We start from the raw sequence: 22,185 nt of genomic DNA, 5'->3' as shown, positions 1-22,185 counted from the left end.
ACTTATCAGTGTATGTTTAGAATACTGCTACAGAATATAAATCGTCCAAAACTGTCACTGAAGCTACTATCCTCACAGATCCAGCACCTGAAGAGGTCTCTCTCATACCCCATATACCAGTGATCCCAAATTAGTTACTCATTCATTCTAAGCAAGTTTTCATTGGCAATAACAATAAACAAGTTTCAGGGTCAGAAAGAGAGAGAGGGGGGGGGGGAGGGGAAGAGGAGGTGGATAAAAAGGTGGGAGGAAATGGACATTTGGACAGAGAGAGGGGAAAGAAGGAGAGGGACAGATGGAGGGGGGACGAGGAGATGGAGAAGAGGGGAGGAGGTGATGGATGGACAGTGGGGGGGGGGGGGGGGGGGAGGAGGAGATAGATGGAGAGGAGAGGCAGGAAGGAGGGGGGAAAGATGAGATGGATAGAGACACAGGAGATGGAGATTAGGACATACATCCAATTCCCATACATATTTAGCAATTGTGAAGCATTGACACATTCAGTAGTTATTGTTTACAATCAAGATTTGCTCAATAACTGTTAGTGAACAATATATATTTAACAAAAGGGATAGCTCTTGTATAGGTTTGCAGATTTGCACTACTCCCAGCAATAATTTTGTTAAGCTGTGTTTACTTTTTGAGCTTTCCATGCAAGTGAAGAAGTAGCACACCACTTATTTCTTTTGAAATGCCCAGGCTCTATGCACCGAATGCAGCTAAGCCACATGAAAATAAGTTGTAAGCAACTTGGGTTGCAGTGCGCTTTCAAACACAGACATGGGTTACCCACATGAGCCACCTGGGAATGGAGGGAGGGGAGGAGGGGGGGCAGGAGGGGGCAAGACTGGGAGCAAGGTGAGCAGCTTTTTCCTCGACACGTAGACGAGACAACACTTCCTCATCACACTGCAATGACTGGACCTGCAAAGGCAAGCTACAAAATCACATCAAGACACTGGTGGCTCCTACCATGGTATGACTGATGAAGCTGTTTATGCCTACAATGTGTGACAGCAACACTCTTTGTTCAATCAATAGCAACTGACAATGGCAACACCAGCAGCTCTGACTGAGGTTTTGGTAGGTCGTCCTTGGTCATAAGGTGAATGCTGGAGCTGTTCCCTTTATACCTCTCCAAACAAATTACTAATTAGGAGATATGAAATAAAGCATCCCTTTACCACAACAAACAAATAAAGTGCCAAAACAGTATAACATAGCTAGTACCCTAGCCAGTTCACCTTTACTGAAGTAACTATTACGTGTTCATTGTGTTTATTATTTTAGCATGTGCTATAGAGAATTCTGAGGCAGCAAATGACTACGTGTAATAATGAATCAGGTAATTTCCCTGTTCTCTGATCCCATGAATTTATGTAAGTTTGGAGAAAAGTTAGAAATCAAGAGGCTAGGTAGGTCGACTCCTACTTTAACATCAATTCAGTAGAAAATTTATCTCTGCAGTGAACAGCAAGCATGAATGTCTGTGTGGCTGTGATTTGGAAAACACTGTATTTTATTTCCCTTCTTTATTACTTGGAGAACAGCTTTTGTCGACAGTCAACACCCCCATGACAAAATTAGGAAACAATGAGCTTTCTTTGGGCCACATGAATAATGTTTCAAATCTGAAAAGTTTAGTCAACATAAATATAGCTACCCAATTAGAATGCAGGTACAGAAATATGTGGCATTACACCACCAAAAGGATACCAATAATAGGTACATACTAAATCTAATTATTAACTTTACTCATTTCTGTAATGCATTGGAACTTGTCCTCCGCTGACATGATGAGACTGAAATGACCTCCAATTCCTGGCATTTTTCATACATTAATTACACTCAGTATTAAAAATCACATTTAGAAAAAGCAACAGCTTTCATAGGCACCTCTAAAATTGTCCAGAATGAATTCTCCCAATGCACACTTCAAGTTAGCAAAGAGGAAAGTAGGAAGTAAATTAAAGAAGCAGAGTTTTTGGCTGTAATGGCTGACAAAACCAGTGATGCTGACAAAACCAGTGATGCAGCCTGTGTTTTCCAGATGGTTTTAGTGAATAGGTACATCATTAATGGAAGACCAGTTGAAAGATTTACAGAAGCCATAGCAACAGAAAAGCATAGTGCTCAGTCTTTGGCAACGTACATCAGGGAACAGACAAATCACAATTAGAAGAACTGTCTACACAAACTAATACACAAACATCTGATGGTGCAGCAATCATGAGTGGTTTGCTCCCAGGGTGCAGGCTCTTGTTACAGAAAAGTTTTACGATGTTGCTTCATGCATTCATTATTATGCCCACCAGTTGAATCTAATTATGCTTAAAGCCACTTTCATTAATAAAAACATATAAATATTTTTCACCAAACTTCTGGGAGTTTGCAGCTCCTTTTCAGCATTTCCACAAAGAACATCAATTCTTCACAAAGTAGTACGAAAAGAGCTGCCATGTTCAGTGCTTACTTGTTGTAATTAACAGTCAAAGATTATCAATACTGTTTTTGAATATAGGGATGATATTATGAAGTGCATGAATAATATAGCCAATGGGGAAAAAATGTGTCATAAAAATATCATGTGACAAGCCTGCAGTTTAGTAATGATTTTGAAGGATGAATGGTTCATGTTTTTGCTCTTGATTTTTAATAAAATTATGATTCATGTTGATATTTATATATACAGCTATAGAAGATGGATACTCACCCACATTATGCACAACATCAGCTGACAGGTTTCAAGCATAAAATTACAAATATTAGGGAAGGTGTGATTGAAAACTCAACAGATTTAGGTAAATATCATAAAAGGAGGAGAACTAAAGGTCTAGGAATGATGAGTGATCTACTGCAGGACGCAAAAGAAATATGTTATTATGTAAGTTATGAGGTGAAATAAAGATTCAAATTCAGTTGACACTTAGTTGCAGCCTCTCTCTTTCTCCCAAAGAAATTTTCCACTTACTCTTCCTGTTTTCAGAAACTTCTTTCAAAGCTGCTATTGAATGTCTTTCTGTTTTGGAGGCAAAGAAATTTCAAACAGAACTCTCTGTTATTTATGGAAGAGAGGAGTACACAAGTACATATGGAGCTTGTCAGATTACATAATGGATAATAACTTTGTGACACATGGAGCAAATCTTTGAAACTCACGCAAGTGATAATTACAATTACAATGACATCAGATGCAGAACATTCCTGAAATGTGTAAATATTTCTGAAATGCGTCAAAACCTTCATATGGAATACTACGGACCAAGAAAGGCAAACAGCACTTGCAATGTTCTCTACTGAATGGCACCTTGCTTAACCCTCCCATTACCAAGCTTTTCCACACCTCTATTTTACCAAGGGGGTATTTGTACTATCCCAAAAGAGTTTTGTGTTTTATTGTAATATTTGTTCTCAGATTTCGTTATTTCCATTGAATGGGTTTATTTAGTATTGAAAAAAAGCTTTTCAGGTTATTAGAAGTATTTAATCAGATCACAGATACAAAGTAAAAAAATTTTTTTTTCTTTCACTAAATTCAGTACTCAACGAACAGATAATTAGTAATCTATGTACCTCAACAGTCACTGCAATAAAATAACACAAGACTTTTTTCAACTTTTCAGTCAAGTACATTTTTGCACTGCATGCACATCACAGTAATAGTTTCTTCTCTGTGTATATTACAAACAGGTTTCTTGCACGTTACACAACAGAATCTTGTTTTCTGATCTTCATTTCTCTTGCAATCTTGACATCGTTGTGGCATTGGTAACTAGGAACACTGGGTCTGGATCACTGCTGTAGGAATTGCAATACCACAAGCTTTCAGTGCATCTTGTACATCTTTATGAAGACCGTTGATATTTTTGGCTCTTTCTTCCCAGTTGCCTTTGCTGAGTCCAAATGCCAGTTCAGCGTGAAGAGATTACGTTGGCTTCAGTTATTCTTCTGCCATTCAGGAAATCTTTGAGTGTACAGAATATATGCGTTCAGTGCTGCAATATCTATCATTTCCATGAAGATTCTTAGTGACCACTGCCTCATTCCTCTAACACAACTGTATTCTCTTGTCATTTTGTCCCCATTATCTACAGCACCTTTCGTTTTGTTGTAGTGCAGTATGATTTCGGGTTTGTGTTCACTTTCTTCACCACTCACTTGTCTCTCATTATGCTGAGTAGAGAGTAGTATTACTGCCTTTCCCTTCTTTGGAACATGGGGAACTAGGTTCAAGTTATTTGTGAAACCAAACATTGAAGAGTGAACTTTGCTCTTTCTGTTTGGCAAGAATTCATTTGGAATATCTTTCTTATTGGAACGCAAGGTACCAACCAATGTCGTGTTTTGTTTTAGTAGTTCAGCAGCCAATGGTTCACCATTCCTGTGTAAATTTGGACCCGTAATAAGTAAGATGTCTTCACATCAGCACAAACTCAAATTTTAATGCCATACTAGCCAGGCTTTCTCTTCATATAAACCCTAAAAGGGCAGTTTCCTCGATACGTTGCTAATCGTTCATCAATAGTCACATATACATAAAGGTAGAAGTTCTTGCACAAGTTAGATTGAAATTTGTCAAACCCTACCCTGTTGGCTTGTAGCTTGTCCTTGATTTCTTCAATTCTTTGTACTCTTGTGTCTCTGTTGTCAAATCGCAAGAATTTCAGTATAGACAAAATCTGGTTTCTTGACATGGTGGCAGAAATGAATGGTTGCCGAAAGCCAACATTACCTCCCCACACATCGGAAGCACTTGTGCGATGTCCATGAGTTTGACCACCTCCTATTAGAGTTGCTAATACAGCGCACACTTCAGCTGCATTTATATCTCTCCATGTCGTTTTGTCCAAAGAATGAGCTGCATTCCACAAAGAAATTACTCGTTAGGCTTCCCTGTTCATTTCTTCTACAATGATGCTCACGATTTCCAGTGAGATAAATAATAAAAATGACTCTGTTATTGTTTTGATTGTTTTTCCATCATTCACTGGGCCAGGTGTTAATTTCAAAATGTTACAACATTGACTCTGCCCAACTTTTGGTGGTTCAGTAGAAAATTGTAGTCCACTTCTAGAAACAAACAAATCTCCAGTGTCTTTGTCTTTGTCTTCTTCTTCATCTTCTTTTCATCATCCTCTTCTTCTTCTTCTACTTGTTCACACCACACCATACAGGCATGAAGTGCATCTACACTATGTAATTTTACTACATATTTTCATTCATTAAAGATTCTAATTTTGGACAAAGATGGGAAATGAAACAGGTCATGGCCTAGTCAAAGGAACCACCCTTGCATTTACCTAAAGAATATCAACATGTCTAGCTGAAGGATATATTGTGGAGAAAAGTCTGAAATTTGTATTTACCCAGCAGTGGATACTAAATGATTGATGACGATGATCAAGATTGTAATAAGAGGTGTGTTTTGTCACCAGACAGTAGATCTGATATGAAAGTTATTGCACTTACATAAACATTGTTAAGGAAATTCATGGGTGGCACAAAAACAGCAATTCAAGAAAACAACTGGTGGTCAGGGTTCACAGCTGTTAGAATTTTTTAAAGGACATAATATTTGCCATTAACTGTAGAGGTCATTATTTCACAACTGCAGGTTTGGCATGTGAGGCATTTTCCAATGGTACTGCAAATGACTTTGCTTCAGTGCATCAACCTTTAAAATCCTTCAACACATAGACATGTCACTGTCATTGGCCTTAGTTCATAAGTAAACAGTATGTTAGAACATTCATTGGTAGCAATTTACATAAATGATGTGAACATTGTGAAAAGGCTTATTTTTGAGAAATTACATGAATACATGTCGGAAGATTTTAGAGTCTGACATTTGCTGAAGCAAAATCTTCTGCAGTACCACTTAAAAATGTCCCAGATGCTGAAATTGCTATTGTGAAATAAATAATGTCTATAGTCAATGCCAAATATGATATGCTTTAAAGAATTCAAGAGGATACAACCAGTAATTGTGTGGAGGAAGAATTCGTAAGTAGATAGTTACATGAAGAGTATACACTAAATAAATGTTTAGTTTAAAAAATGTGACTGGATGTTTTTGTTTTGCCATTTAATCATGGAGCTTATCCAGGGCGAAGCACTGCAAAAGAATTTCCAAGGTTGGAGATGTAATTCATTTGTTCATAGTTACATAAGCTATTTTATAACACTCTTCACTCCTCATTGCAAAATAAATGGTCCATAAGCCTAACATTGAAAAAAGTGTGTAAAACAAAGCTAATTAAATACATCAGCCATATTTCTTACCCATAGCTCCTGCAACAGTGTCTGATGAGGAGCACTAACATCACCAACTAAGCTGTAGCTCCAAGCCATGCTGTTAGTGAGACCATCACCAAGTGACAATGTCTGTCTACTCCATAGTGGTAGCATTTCTGCCTCAGTTGGTAGAGATAATTCAAGGAGTGGATGTCTTGCAAGAGCACAGCTCTCCATCCAACCACCCCAGGCCCAACGAACAATAAACGATCCATTGCGGAAGCTTACAGCTTCGCTGGTTGAAACTCCTGGAACAAATAAGAGGCTGTAATTAAAATGATGTCCATGGCAATAATAGCAGTAATAATAATAAAAAGTAAAACAAACTCTTTTAATCTGTGTTCTTTGGGTTCTCTCAAGATTTCTATTTCAAATACACTGTTGGTAGCACTATGTATTCTCAGCTGTAGCAAAGTACATTTTGGTTACTGGGAGCATTTAAATAACATTAGACACAGGATGATTAAAATTATGAATACATATATATTATACAGCACAGAACTATTGCCATCATTAATCATCCTACAAAAAACTATGAATGTGCCTATCTCAAGATATACAAAGTGGGGCGCAATTCATTTTGGCAGAATGCAAGATTGTTTTGTTGGCTGTATAATGAAACAATAAAACATAGTAATAGTAATAATAATATAATAATACATACTTACTGGAAAAAGACAAACTCTTTTAATTTGTGTGCTTGTCTGTTTGAGGTCTTTGCCTTTGGAAACCAATTTGGTTCCAGTACAAAGCTTGTGGTAGCACTGCACTGAAAGCTGTCACAGTCAGTAACATGGTGGATATTGTGCTGTTTTTGTGCAACGTGCAAAGAAGTCAATGTTTTTAATGAAGTGCTAATTGAAGACTTAACTATGCATTATGCCAGTTGAAGGTGGGCAAAAGCTCAAAAATGTATTGGGATAAATAAAAATATGTAAAAAGTTGGCTGGTTGCTTTGTTTCTTTAAACTAATATAAACCCAGCAATGGAATTCAACAACTAGCAAAATGGATAAAATTTATAACAAAATATTTTTCTAAGTAGCACCCCATTTCCTTTTATCAAGTGCAAATATACTGTGAAACTCTCTTGTTTGAACTACTGTGTTTAGGTATTTATTGATCGTAGTACATCATTTGGGATATATAAACATATTTTCAAAGAATCTATGATTCTCACACAAAGTGTGTGTTTCATTGTGCTGCCAGACCTGTATGAAAGAATGTGGTATCTGTTTTATAGTAAGCATCTTGAGGAGTGGGAACACATGTTCATGCAATCAGTACAAAATCAACACTATGCTCAGTCATATTAATAAAGAACATCGGAATACAGTACCTCAATGAACTGTAACAATAAATCCAAAAACTGTTCAGACTGATGTAACTTGTTTTAAAAGTAAATCTTAATATTATAAATAAAAAAAACGTGGAGGTACATGTAAAAAGATGATAGTTGTTTTGTTAGAACCCTTGTCAACAGGCCAGTGCAAATATTTGCTGATTAGTGGAAAGCAGGTTACATGGAACATAGAGCCTACTGTCACGACACTCACTTTTATGTTGAGCGCTTTCTCCAAAAGCATATATTTATTTGAGGTGACATGAGAAAAGTTATCTTTCAGTTGTACATTATATTTCATAATCATAATCAATGGAGTTCGAGAGCCTAGATGTATAGCACTGGGCAATTTGTTTTTTCTTTCATTACATTTTTTCCCTACTGATCAACAAGACCAAGATTTTATAATATGTCAAAGAAAAACACAAAGAAGTAACACAATGGAGAAACAAAATACACAGTGCTGCTACCCATCCAGTGATATCACAGGTCGCTGACCAATTACAGCTCTTTAACCTACCTCTTGAATTCTATTTACCTTGGAAGAAAAAATGATAAAAATAACATAGAAACAAATAAGAGATGAATATGAAACTTCCTGGCAGATTAAAACTGTGTGCCCGACTGAGACTCGAACTCGGGACCTTTGCCTTTCGTGGGCAAGTGCTCTACCATCTGAGCTACCAAAGCACGACTCACGCCCGGTACTCACAGCTTTACTTCTGCCAGTATCTCGTCTCCTACCTTCCAAACTTTACAGAAGCTCTCCTGCGAACAGAAGTAAAGCTGTGAGTACCGGGCGTGAGTCGTGCTTTGGTAGCTCAGATGGTACAGCACTCGCCCGCGAAAGGCAAAGGTCCCGAGTTCGAGTCTCAGTCAGGCACACAGTTTTAATCTGCCAGGAAGTTTCATATCAGCACACACTCCACTGCAGAGTGAATATCTCATTCTGAAGAGATGAATATTAACGCTATTTACCACAGCGTTTTTATCTCTTAGCAATCCAAAACAAAACAAGTGTAAATTCCCAAATATCATGTAGCGCTAAGTAATATGCATATATTACTGTAATACACATACATAACATATTTACAGAACTTAAAGCTTTTCTATGCAAAGAAAGATACCTTCAAGTACTGTTAGCCGTTTTGCTCCTCTGTCTTCCATTCTCAAAGTGACAGAATGCTGTGGCTGAACTAAATCTCCAGCAGATAAAGACTGCATTAGAGATGAGATCTCTACAGTTAGTCCATCTTCTGGTGTAAGTCTAGATGCCAAATTAACGGTTTCTCCTGTAGGTAGTATAACATCAGTAAGCCGACCATTTGATTCATAGTGATACATATACGTTTCACCACCCTGTAAAGGATATTCATAAATAACCATAAGCAACAGGAAATAACATACAGACATAAAATGTTGCTTGTCTATACAAAAGCAACAACTCTGATTAATAGTGGCATTTGAATAAATAGATAGACATGAGAGGTACTAATATATAGCTAACATAAAGCTTGAATAAATTCACAGATCAGTTATTTTTATGCAGATTGTTGAATTCATCACAGGACAGATGATAACTTAATGTGATAAGCTAAAGAGTAGATATTTTTCTGTTCGGGCGTAGCTGCGCAACACGACTAATACACAGTTTACAAAAGCAGGAAATAAGTACTATGTACATCAAGACTTGATAGTGAGAACTGATAGATTTAAAAACCATTTCACATTACTATCAATAAAGAGAAGCTAAGACAAACTTAGAGTTAAAGAAAGAAATTCAAGGCTTCTGATGACTAACGAGCAGTACACATGGAAAGAGAATGCATATGCTTGAGTTTCTTTATTTGGCAAAAGACAGGAAAAGCTACGAAGAAATGAGAATGTTTAGAAATCAGAAAGGAAAAAAAACTGGGAGGTGGGGGAAGTGGCAGATGCTGATATGGTCTAATTATGTGGAATACATGTGGGCAAGAACTTAAGCTGGAATATGTGTATTGACTTCCTGTGAAATATATTAAATGGTTTGGTGTTTGTGATGCAAATAATAGCAAGTTCTACTGGCATAAATGCAGAGAAACTATCATATCATAGTTCTTTTGAATCTGGCATTAAGTGTGGTAAGGGTTTCTAGGCTAGGGAAAGATAATTGTCAACAATATTATGAAAAGGAAAGTTGCTACTCACGTAATAGCAGAGGTGCTGAGTTGCAGATAGGCAAATAAAGCTTTCGGCCATTAACGCCTTTGTCAACAATAGATGACAGACAGACAGACAGACAGACAGACACACACACACACACACACACACACTCTCTCTCTCTCTCTCTCTCTCTCTCTCTCTCTCTCTCTCTCTCTCTCTCTCATGCAAATGCAACTCACGCACACGACTTTTTGTTGTGCCTATCTGTGACTCAGCATCTCTGCTATATGGTGAGTAGCAACTTTCCTTTTCATAATATCCCTTAACTCGTGAGGTGACTTATCTGTAACATATACCACGAGGTGGGGTCTCTGGGACCCCTATGCAACTTTCCTTTACATAATATCCCTTAACTCACGAGGTGACTTTTCTGTAACGTATACCACAAGGTGGGGTCTCTGGGACCCCCATGTTTTAACCGAGATTTAGGGCAAAAATCATCTGAAATTTTTAAATTATGCTATATAATATTTATTTTTACAATGATTTAAGTGTTGTATAAATGCTTCTAGTTTATTTTATTGCACTAAACAAAGCCTCCAGCATTTTACTATTTATTACACAAAAGTATATAATTTTGTGTGGTTCTTTTGAATAGTACACATATATAGACTGTTAGAGTACTGAATTTTACATTCTGAAAAATTATACAATCTCTCTAGTAAATATGTTTCCTAATAAAACTAAATTACAGGGTTTAAATTTGTGCATAAAAATTCCGCCTGATAGATACAAAGAGTGTCTGTCAAATTGACATTCATTGCTGGAAACTACATTTTTCTTATCACCACTCAGAATACATTCGATTTTAACAGACACTTTAAGTATTTTATTGGAAAAAAAAACCCAGACAGATCCCCATTACAACTTTGCTGAAGTTCTTCCTCCGAATGATACTCTTGTTCGATAGCAGAATTGTGATCACTGGCTAATGTAAAATCATCATCTTTTTAGTTTATTTCTTGATCTATGTCATTGACACCTTCCTCCATAGACCAACTAACAATTTCATCAAACTCGGGAAAGTTAAAAATAACACATTTGTGCCAACACATTTTGAACTATACAGTACCATACTGAAGAAAACAGGTACGAAGCTCACGAGGTGCGGTTTAGGAGACTCCTACACCTATCAATAACATGTGACAGCAATTAACACAGAAGACAATAATGCGGCCTACAGCAAAACATCATAGGCTTGGCAATTTAAGGAGGGCAGAGGGAGTATAGAAGCATTCCACCACAATTGGCCTTGGAGAGCAAGTTCGAAAATTTTTGCGCGGTCTGAGAGACCAAAACCTGTGAGTTAAGGGATGTTGTTACATTCCATCCTGGATTTTCCATTGTTTGAAGATGATTGTTAGATACATGTGCACAGTACAGCAAAAAGAAACTTGTTGTTCATTAGTTTGTAAATTACAAATCCTAACTGTTCTCTCCCTATAAATTTATAAAATTATAATCTTCTTACACAGCAGACAAAAAATGTTTGAGGAGAATCATTTTAACTGTACTTGCAGAATGAGAAATAAAAAGAATTCTTCCCACACACAAACTGAAATTATATGCACAGCTTCTACAGTACATGAGGATGGCAATCTATAATAAATTTATAGGCCAAAACATACTTAATATGGAGCCAGATCCATAAAAAGAAGGCTGCAGAAGATGTTTGTGGGGGAAATGTTACTACTTAGTACACAAATGCATGGAGAATTAACTGATATTTTGAGCTAAGTGTAATTTTATTTTAGATTGTTTTCTATAATAAAGCTATATTATTATTATGATTATTATTATTATTATTAGGGTTTTGTTATAAGCATCAATTCTCTGTTTGCAGTGAAATTTTGCAACAAATGTTTGATATGTCTCCAGTACCTGAATCAAATGATTTACATTAATAATGTTACAAGACTAATAAATCACAATTCACAAAATGACCTCCATCCATGTAAAAGTTTTTCTGTTTGTCTTTAGTGTGGTGATTTACCATAATGTTACTTTCATTCTGAGCTCCTACTGGCAAAGGTATAAATGCTTAATTTTTTTTTCTTGTAGATACCAACCCAGAATTAGACATTGCAGCAACTCCCATCAACAATGAGGTCATTAGAGACAGAGCACAAGCTCAGATTGGGGAAGGATATTGGCCGTGCCCTTTCAAAGGAACCATCCTGGCATTTGCCTGAAACGATTTAGGGAATCACGGAAAACCTATATCAGGATGGCACAAGACGGGTCTGAACCGTCATCCTCCCGAATGCAAGTCCACTGAGCTAACCACTGCGCCACCTCGCTCGGTTACTTTATGCAGTATAACACTATTGGGTATTCTTATACTATGATAGTTTCAACATAACCTGTCTAGTTTAAGGTCTAGTTTAAGTTATCACCTGACAAGATACTTACACCGCCACCTCTAGAATCTGACCGACTTGTAAGCAGGCCTGTTGTGCTGTCATATTCAAGATCAATTTCCGTTTTTCCTTTCTCTAGGAATTTCACCAAGAAACCTACTCCAGAAATCTTAAGATCTGATTTGTGATCCTGGGTGTTTTCAATAGTACTGACCTGCAACAAATTTGTTAGTCCATGACATTTATTTAACTTATCATTATCCTTACATTTTAGAAAATTTTGAAAATACTGAAAACATTAAATTTACATTTTATTTGTCATACAGGTGTATGTGTACTCTCTTAATTATGAAGAAGGATTCATCTGTAAGCTTCACAACATTTTCAAAAATGTTGTTGTGCCTACTGAAGCCTTACCTCAGCTGTATAGTGAGGTGTTACCTTAATGCCTAATTTAAACATAACAAAAGAGCTTTTTTCAGCTTTCAGTCTAATTCCATAATATTAAACAGTTTTCTTTGTTCCCTTTTTTAAACTCGTTATGGAAGAATGTCTGAAGTGTGAAAGCTGCCAAGAATTCTTCCGGGTTGTATGGCTGTGGTCCATGGAACTCTTCTATCCCTGACGTTTCATCCAAAGTTACATTGGACATCTTCGAAGGTGCTCCTGGTTGTGCTTAGTCTTGCCGACAAGTCTTGTCGGCAAGACTCAGCACAACCAGGATCACCTCAGAAGATGTCCAATGTAGCTTTGGGCAAAACGTCTGGGATAGAAGAGTTTCATGGGCCACGACCATACAACGCAGAAGAATTATCAGCAGCTGAAACATCTGGTCGTGAAAGCCTTCATTGTATGACAAGTGTGAAAGATTGGATTTCAGATGATGTGAGGTCTCACCATCAACCTGCCATGATTGGTAAAGTTCTGGCAGCTTGTAAGCAGCTGCTTGAATATGACTTAAACAAAGAATTAATTTCTATTATTATAGGTTATCCGTCTTGAGCTGACTGTGATCTAATTAAAAAGAATTACACCAAACATATTTCACTTTTATTTATAAAGCATCTTCCGCAGTTACTGGTGTTTCTTTATGTATTCTGCTCCTTCCCTCCTTACTAGCTGTGGTTGGTGTCAAAAGACTTCATTTCACATCTACACTTGGCAGTTTTTGACATTCTGCAGTATTTCCTGCACTGCACTATTTACAATTCACTTTCTTAAACTGTTCAAAGTGAATTTTAAGTAATGCAAAGCAGGAAATACTGCAGAATGCCAAAAACTGCTAAGTGCAGAAGTGAAATGAAGCCTTTCAACACCAAATGCTGCTAACAAGGAGAGAAGAAGCAAAATCTATAAAGAAACACCAATAACCACGGAAGATGCTTTATAAATAAAAGCGAAACACGTCTGGTGTAATTCTTTTTAATTAGATTGCAGTCAGCTCAAGACAGATAACCTATAGTAACAGATGTTAACAGCTGCTGCAGAAGATGGTCACACAAACAAATGTATTAAAGAATTAATTGTTTAATACTGAACTCAAACCATTGTCATTACTTTTAAGACATGTAGAATTTCAATTAAAATTAGTGCTTACAGAATATAAAATATTTCTATCTGAGAGCACAAATTTAATATTTTATGCAGGGCATTTAATGAAGCTGTTTCACATTGTTAGACAGCATACTTTGCAATACTTACAACATTGCTATAGTCCCTGAGGAAAAGAATCTTGTTCCCAGAGCTGTCAGTAACAGTTGACAGTTTACCAAAACTTGTGTTCTTGCTGTAAAGAAATGAATAACGAGTCTTTCCAGATGTCAGGTCCTTTGTTGCAACATGTTGACCATAACGATTGAAAACATAGATTTCTTGAGTTGGTGGATATGGAATCCTGGAAACAAAAGAAACATATAACACATTCCCTTGTGGTAAATTAGTATTACTCAGCATGCCATTATATTATTATAAAAATATTAATGATAATGCAACTTTATAAGCTGTAAAAACTTATAAGCAATTAAATGAAATGAGTGGAATCAATGTGGATGAGAGCAGTGAGATGTAATTATATGACATTATATCAGTCAGATCCCATTCAGGAAAGCTCACCTATAATGTTCAGTTTCAATACATGTGAACTTGATATTATGTTCAACACACATGACAAATAATTTCTCCATATTTCTGTTACAGAAAGAGGCCACTATAGAGACTTCTATTTTAACAAAAAGATTTTTGTATTTATATAGTGCTCCGACAGACACAATACATCAATTTCCTTTTGACTCCGTATGTAATATAATCACACAATAAGTTTATTTTCAGTCTTCTAATTCAAACACATTTCTTTAGCGAGTGATATGTCTTTTAGCTTCACCTCTTTTAAACCACTCTGAATGGCTCCCCTTCTGCACCCATAATCACAGGAATTTTAACATTGGTGACAATGCCACTGTACCCTCTATTTTCAGTTGAAGTATCTTTCCCTTTCTTGTAAAGCTGTTAGCAATTTTTTTTGTATTTATGCCACCCAACAGCAACATTTGGCACAACACCAACGTGAGGCTTATCTGAAGTCACCAGCAGCCCAATCACATGATGGTTTTGTTCATTCAGCACTGATCATGCCACTACAAAACTTCAATAAACTTACATTTGTGGTTAATTTTCCTCTTGTTTTACATTTTCTTTAATAAAGATAGTTCAAGACATAACTTTAGAAGGACTGCTTGTGGCTTAACATATTCCTAATACAGCAGTAGGAGAATTTCAGTATATTTGTTACAAATTCAAAGTAAAAAAACATACCTGAACTCTCCATTTTCATTGTGAACTGGGAGATAATGTTCCAGTGCTAATATATGCAAACTGCCTTGATCAGCAACATTAAGCACACCATCTGGAGAAACAGTCAGAGCTGATATGGACGTAAACTGTGCATTTGAAGACAGCATTGTCTCTTTTGCATCATGATCACTATTGCCATCTTCAGGCATTCCACAAGGGCACATTCCTGGAGGAGCCATCACTGACGAACTTCCATTATTTATGCAATCACAGTTTTGTGTTCTGTGAACAAAATACAAGTAAGCAACTGATATATTTCACTTCTTAGCTGTCATTTACAAACAAAATGTTTTGTGTTACCTGTACGGCTTCTCTTGTTGCTTTCCAGCAAAATCAATTATCCGTCCAGCTGAATCAACTACACGTATTGCATTTACTTTTTTTGAATCACTCTCTGCAATGAATAAATCTCCAGTTGGACTGAATGCCAGGGCAAGAACTGAACCAAGAACAGTCTGTGTTGCCTTCAGACCATCTTCACTTTCAGTATCAATCTGTAAGAGAAAAATAACTCCAGTTTTAGCTAAAAAGAAACAAACTCAGGAGCCTGCAAAATCTACCCAGATATATGAAATGGGGCAGCACACATAAGTAACAATGTTTACTTTATGTACCAAAAAGAGTGTTCATTTCAGGAAAGTGAAAAAAATCCAAGAAGACAGAATGGTAGGCCAGTTCTTACCTTCATGAGCTTAATTTCCAGAACTATCAAGTTACAAGTAGAAAAAGCTATTTATATCTTTCATGACTGTTATTCCTTACTAAGGGATAAAAAGAGGGATACGCTTGGGAAAAAGGAACATGTTACCCAGACCCCAGGTTGATACAGACCCACCAGTTACACAAAATGTTTCCAAATGGGTGCCTTGTCAGGTGACTCCTGGATTGTAACAGCGACACACTGATGAAATGTAAGTCACTTCTGTGTGTACTGAACAAGTAGTTGATGTCTTCGTTACAAAGGCTATAGTCAGAGACAAAATCTAAGTCCTCTACTACCAACCAGAAATTAATAGAGCGAGTATGGAATGCCACGATTTCACATCATCCAAATCAAAGTGCTGACCCTGTTTTGAGATGAAAAATTTGTCTCTTTGGAGCAATACACCTTCAATAGTGTTTCAGGCCTAATGAACAATAACAAATCAAATTAACATGGATTGCTGCCATTAAGTATTCTCAGACATGACAATGTATTGCCCCACACAGCAAGGTTGTTTGGACTACTCAGGCACGCAATAGGAGGCAAGAAGCTCCATTCTGCCGAAGAGTGTTACGCTACACGGTGTATGAGTATTTGTACAGGCACAAAAGTTAGTAAACTTATCCTAAAATTCTAGCACTTTTTAAGTGCTAGCAACCTACATTGAGCATCAGACAGACTATGCCAATAGCGGTGCAGCTTTGTACTGCATTTGTTCAATTTTTGCTGGATGTATACAATAAGTAATAGTTTAGAAAAGTACAAATGTTTCTCATTTCTCAAGAAATATGGCATTTCTCTTTGTCCAGAGATACATAAGGCAGTACATCATTGTGTCCAGATCCTTGATTTTCAAAAGGCAAGTTAATAAAATTCTGTTATGATGGTGAACAGGAGTGATGTAGGCAGATTATTGGTTAAATTTCACTTTCAGTTTCAAATCAGTTTGCTCTTTCTTGGATGTGTGCCTAGCTCTTTGCCTCATCATACAATTGTTGCAATTGCAATGATGTTCTGAGACACTTTCTCACATCTCAAACATTTCCATATATGCATAGATGGTTCATGATCTCATATTTTACCAGTGTCCAGTAATAAAGTTTTAAACATTTTATTTTTCTCCCAGTTCACTGACTTTGGGCCAACTGAAAACAAAGTTAAAACCCTGCAGTTGGTGATTTCTATCACCCATTTTAAATAGTTGGAAGATAAGTACTTGTTTCCATCATATAAGCAGTAAACACAGGTTATGCTCAAATTCTTACATTGAAGGTTGCAGGAAACTCAAAACTCCATGGAATAAGTTGCACTGTAAGAAATTTCACAACAAAAAAATGTGGAATATTTTTTCTTTCTCCTGAAGAGTGAAAATTGGAAAGATGTATTCAGTTGTAATGATGCCAATGAAGAATATCATAAGTGTATGGCCACATTAAAGCATTTTTTAAAAAATAGCTTATCCCAAGAAAACAACAGCATTTAATTCTGTCAAAAAAAAAAAGTGGATCACAAAAGGGATAAGAATATCATGTCAAAATAAGAGTAGATTGTATGAGTACTCCAAGCACAGTACTAGTTCAGATTGTGTGGTGTCTGTTCTTTCGGACATGTCTGTAAGAAAAGATACCATGCACTTGTGGCGGTTATTGACTGCAAGAGTCGACCGCCCCATCTTTGAGAATGAACTTTTTTGAAAACCGTTGATCTTAGTGTGTTCCGAACTCTGTATTCAAGCGGATGTGTTTGTACCGACATGATCAAAATAAAGTTAACTCATTATAAACGAGCGAATACTTAATGTTGGGTTTGATATTACCATACGTAACATCACCATCCCCAGACACTCATATAACTGATAAGCTTCAATGGGCAATGGATTCACCACATTCAGTGCAGGTGTACAATTACATCTGATCTCTGCGGGACTCCCAAAGTAGCAAACATGGACAGGGACTGCAGATAGGTGTGGGAGTTTGAGTGAACCAAGAACTGTGCCGAGACAGCCTGCACAGTTGCGATAAACACAGTGTCTGCATGGCACAGTGGTTAACGCAGCTGCCTAGTAAGCAGGAGATCCCAGGCTCAAGTCCCAGTCTGGCACACGTATTCACTCATAGCCGCTGATGCCACACACAAGTCTTAATACAGCAAATATCAATAATCCCTTGTCTTTCTTTTGCTTTCTCTCCCCTCCTCCTTCAATTTACATAATATATTTCAAAATATAAAAATGAATACTAACACAAGTTATTTCAAAAGAAAAGAAAAAAAGAAACACCTAGAAAATGACAAAATAATGAGAAATTCCAAGTATAAAACTGAAGAAACCTGGCAAATTATAAGAAGATTAATGGGTGGACGGTCAATTTATCACAGTAACGTACAGCTGATTACGAATAACAATAAACTAACTGATCCCAGACAAGTGGCTAGTGCATTCAACCATTATTTCTCAACCATTGCACAGCAGCTGATAAATACACATCATGAAAAACAACCAGACAGTAAGTAAGAGAGTAAAGTCAGATCATAAAAAATCATGCAAATGCATTATTGTCTAATAATGGTTCTATGGATGCTGATACAATATCAGATACTATCATCAAAGATAGCGCAACATTTCTTGTGGAACCACTAGCAAATATAGTAAATTAGTCATCTGAGGGTGGCATATTTCCAAATAGCCTTAAAATTGCAAAAGTAATGACTCTGCATAAGAAGAGTGCAAAATTTGAAATTTATAATTATAGGCTAGTTTCAGTTTTGCCAGGCTTGAGCACAATTATGGGAAAAAACTGTTCCTTAGAAGAGTAACAGGTTTCTTAAACAAAAAAAGATGATAAATGACTCACAACATGGGTTCAGGGGTGGAAAGTAAACCCAGTCAGTAATAATTGCCTTTTTAAATGAAATACTAAAAGCAGTGGATCATAAGCAACATGTATCTGGAATATTTCTTGATCTTAGCAAAGCCTTTGATGTTACTGATTACGATATTCTCTTATGTAAGAAAGTAATTACGGAATTACCAGTCAGAAAAGTGGATCCAATCATACCTCAATAACCACCGACAAATTACAGAAATAAAATACAAAGACAGCAAAAGACAAAAAATTTCTAGTATATGCAGTAATGGGGGAGGTCAAGTATGGAGTCCCACAAGGGTCATTTCTGGAATCTATCTTATTTCTGCTGTATGTAAATGATTTGGCTGATAAAATACTTGATGGACTCACAGTATTCTTTATAGATGACACTAAAATTCTAATTAAATTACATCGTGGGGAAAATCTGCAGGAAACTGTAACATCGGTTATGCATAGCTTAACACAGTAGTTCAGGGCCAATAGGGTCATCATACATTCTGAAAAAAACTGGGACAGTTAACTTTAACACCACACAACACCTCCATCCTGCAAACCCTGTTTTCACCAATGACAGAAAAAATGCCTCAGATGTCAGTCACACAAATTTTTTCAGCATATGTATTCAGGAGGATCTGAAGTAGGAGACGCACCTTACCAATATAAATAAAAAACTCAATACACTAACATTTGCTGTAGGGATTCTCAATCAAAATACAAGCTGCTCATCATTGGTGACAATGTATCATGGTCATAAATACTCATTAAAGACGTACAGAAAAAGTTTTGGGCTGATTCCACAATTTTTTTAAAAGAATAAAATACAGAAAAAGATTATCAGATGATACTGAAAGCTAAATGCATTCCTGTAGACCCATTTTTAAAGACCGAAAATACTGTCTCTTCCTTGTTTGTATATATATATATGAAATACTAATTTTTACAAAAGAAAACCAATTCAAACATAACTATGATATGTGCTTATATGAAACTTGGTAGAAGCTGAGCCTTCACATAAGCACAGTAAGTACAAATTTGTGCAAAAGAGGAGTGTATCATAGGAGGATTACGTTATATAACCATGGGCCTTCTTTTTTAAAATGCCCACCGACATTAAATATAGGGGTCCCAAAAAACCACCGACAAACTTTAAGAAAAGGTTCCTTATGCAAAAATAAGTAAAAAAGTCTGGTAAACATGGGCTTGAAAATGCATACTTGTTCTTCTTTGATAGTGTGAGACATCTCTTCTATTGAACAAGCACTCACAGCTCTTAAAGTACGCATTTCAGAGCCCATGTTTACTAACCTTTTTTTTCTTGTTTTGGTCCATACCATCTCCTTCCAAAATTGCATGGATGAATGCCTCACTGCTTTCAGTGTCACACTACGGCTGAGTGATAAATAGCATAAATCATTTCTATTATTAAATTTATGAATGTTTTCAAACTGTGAGTGATTGTTAACAATCAACTTAATAAGGACATAAAGGTAATATGAGGCTACTGTCAGTACGCCAACTGTTTAAAGAGCTCCTGAGTGGACACCGCATATTATCCTTACTATCTGCTTCTGTGCAACATGTACTTTTTTCCTCAATGATGAACTGTCCCAGAATATGATGCCATAAACATTAGTGAATGAAAATACAAAAGTAAGAAAACTTTTAGACCCTTTCATTTCCAAACTCCAATATTTCCATAAGACTCAAGCTGCACAGCTTAGACATTTAATAATATTGTAATATGTGAACTCCAGTTTTCATTTCAAAATTCATGGAACAGAAAATAAAAGGTGGCTGAGAGGCACATGTATGTATTCACTTGCAATGTGTCCAGATCACCATATCAAAAAAGAAAACATTTGTGTAATGACAAAAACACCTGTTTCCAATAGGATTTTTTCACAGCACTCCTGCATAATGTCAATATATGGTGGAATGTACCATTGCTTTGATTCAGGCTTGAATCTTTCATGACATATGATTAATGAGAACATCAAGCCAGTCCTGGTCCAAATTCTCACACTCTTCAATGGTAATAGTGCATAATTCGTACAGAGCCCATGATCACTGTCGACGTCCAGAAACAACTTGTTTCAACTGATCCCATGCACGTTCGATTGGATTCATGTACAGGGAACAGGAAGGCCACTTCACATGTGAAATAACATTTTTGACTACCGTATTTACTCGAATCTAAGCCACACTTTTTTTCCAGTTTTTGTAATCCAAAAAACCGCCTGCGGCTTAGAATCGAGTGCAAAGTAGGTGGAAGTTCCGAAAAATGTTGGTAGGTGCCGCCACAACTAACTTTTGCTGTCAAATATACAGGGTGGTCAGATGGCGTGAAATGGTTGTAGGGATGTTACAGAGCAGGTTGTACTGAGACATAAATGTTAAGAAACAAATTCGATACGTTGCTCCGTTTCCGAGTTATTTAGCATAGAATTTCGCCAATCGGGGTGTCGCGCGCTCGCATTCAAGCGGCCTGCCAGGGCGGTGTTGCCCAACGAGTGCTTTGTCTCGTTAGTTGAAACTTGAATTTACGTGCGCGACGATCTGATTGACTAACTTCAATGCTAAATAACTCGGAAACGGCGCAACGTATCGAATTTCTTTCTTAACATTTATGTCCCAGTACAACCTGCCCCGTAACATCCCTACAATTATTTCACATATTTTCTGACCACCCTGTATGTAGTGCTACACAGGCTTGCTTTGCAGGCACAAAGATAAATACTGGCGCCAAAACCTCTGCAGCAGTAAATAAATTTTAAAAAAAAAGGTGGAAGACGAGCTTTTTTCTCGGCCCCCGGTTTCGACCACTGCATTTTCGTACATTATCCAACGAAGTAAATAAAAATTCCGTATTGTTCATCTTCAAATGTAGCAGAATTTCAATTTACTACGAAAATCTGACTGGCAAGACTGGGATGTTTGTCAATATGGCCAACGCTACGTTCTGAATTTTTTCCTACCTGTGAGAAGAGGTGGTTGCTAAGAGGAACTTCTATGAATTGTGAATCACATGCAGTATTGTCTTCACCATAAGAATAATACGAATATAAACATTTTGCCATGTATTCTTTCATGTTTACTGCTATCTCATTTAAATTGTCTGCCTAATAAACTACGAAACTAGAGTGAGACAACAGCAAACGCGGAAGAATATACATATCATGTCATGTTTATATTTGTATTATTCTTATGTCTAATAGTGATACAGTCAGAAATAAAGCACGGCAATTGACTAGATTTTTAAATCTAAGATGACTAATTTCTGTGCAGAATGTAATGTACTAAAGAGGCACCTGCAAAGATTTTCAAATGGAGAAAAATTTTCGCTAAACTCTCGTTCAGAACATCATCTATCATACGCAGTCTATTATTTGGTTTTTGTTGATCATTATCAAAGAAAACTGCAGTGTAAGTAACAACAAATAGCAGTCTTGCCATGGTTTCGCTAATGAGACAATTCCTGTCTTTTTTACTGTAAGCGGCAGAAGCACGCACAAAAGCAAGCCGTGCCGCGAGCGGCGACAGGACATAAACACTCATTATCAGAATGCGA

At 36.7% G+C, this 22,185-nt stretch overlaps 1 protein-coding gene across 1 annotated transcript in view; it reads right to left on the bottom strand.

Moving 5' to 3' along the window:
- The window catches only part of LOC124788744 (teneurin-a), a 191,951-nt gene that overhangs the window by 41,841 nt on the left and 127,925 nt on the right, over positions 1–22,185 (bottom strand). Inside the window, exons 16-21 of the mRNA XM_047256026.1 lie at positions 15,348–15,541; positions 15,009–15,269; positions 13,899–14,091; positions 12,250–12,411; positions 8,763–8,994; positions 6,283–6,542 (exon numbers count right to left, since the gene is read on the bottom strand). Coding sequence (XP_047111982.1) covers positions 6,283–6,542; positions 8,763–8,994; positions 12,250–12,411; positions 13,899–14,091; positions 15,009–15,269; positions 15,348–15,541 — 1,302 coding nt within the window. The remainder of the gene's footprint in view (positions 1–6,282; positions 6,543–8,762; positions 8,995–12,249; positions 12,412–13,898; positions 14,092–15,008; positions 15,270–15,347; positions 15,542–22,185) is intronic.

Source organism: Schistocerca piceifrons, chromosome 3 (genome assembly GCF_021461385.2).
Source record: "Schistocerca piceifrons isolate TAMUIC-IGC-003096 chromosome 3, iqSchPice1.1, whole genome shotgun sequence".
In the NCBI taxonomy this organism is placed as follows: domain Eukaryota; kingdom Metazoa; phylum Arthropoda; class Insecta; order Orthoptera; family Acrididae; genus Schistocerca; species Schistocerca piceifrons.
The sequence above is the reverse complement of the archived record's forward strand: the minus strand, read 5'-3'. Positions and strand labels throughout refer to the sequence as shown.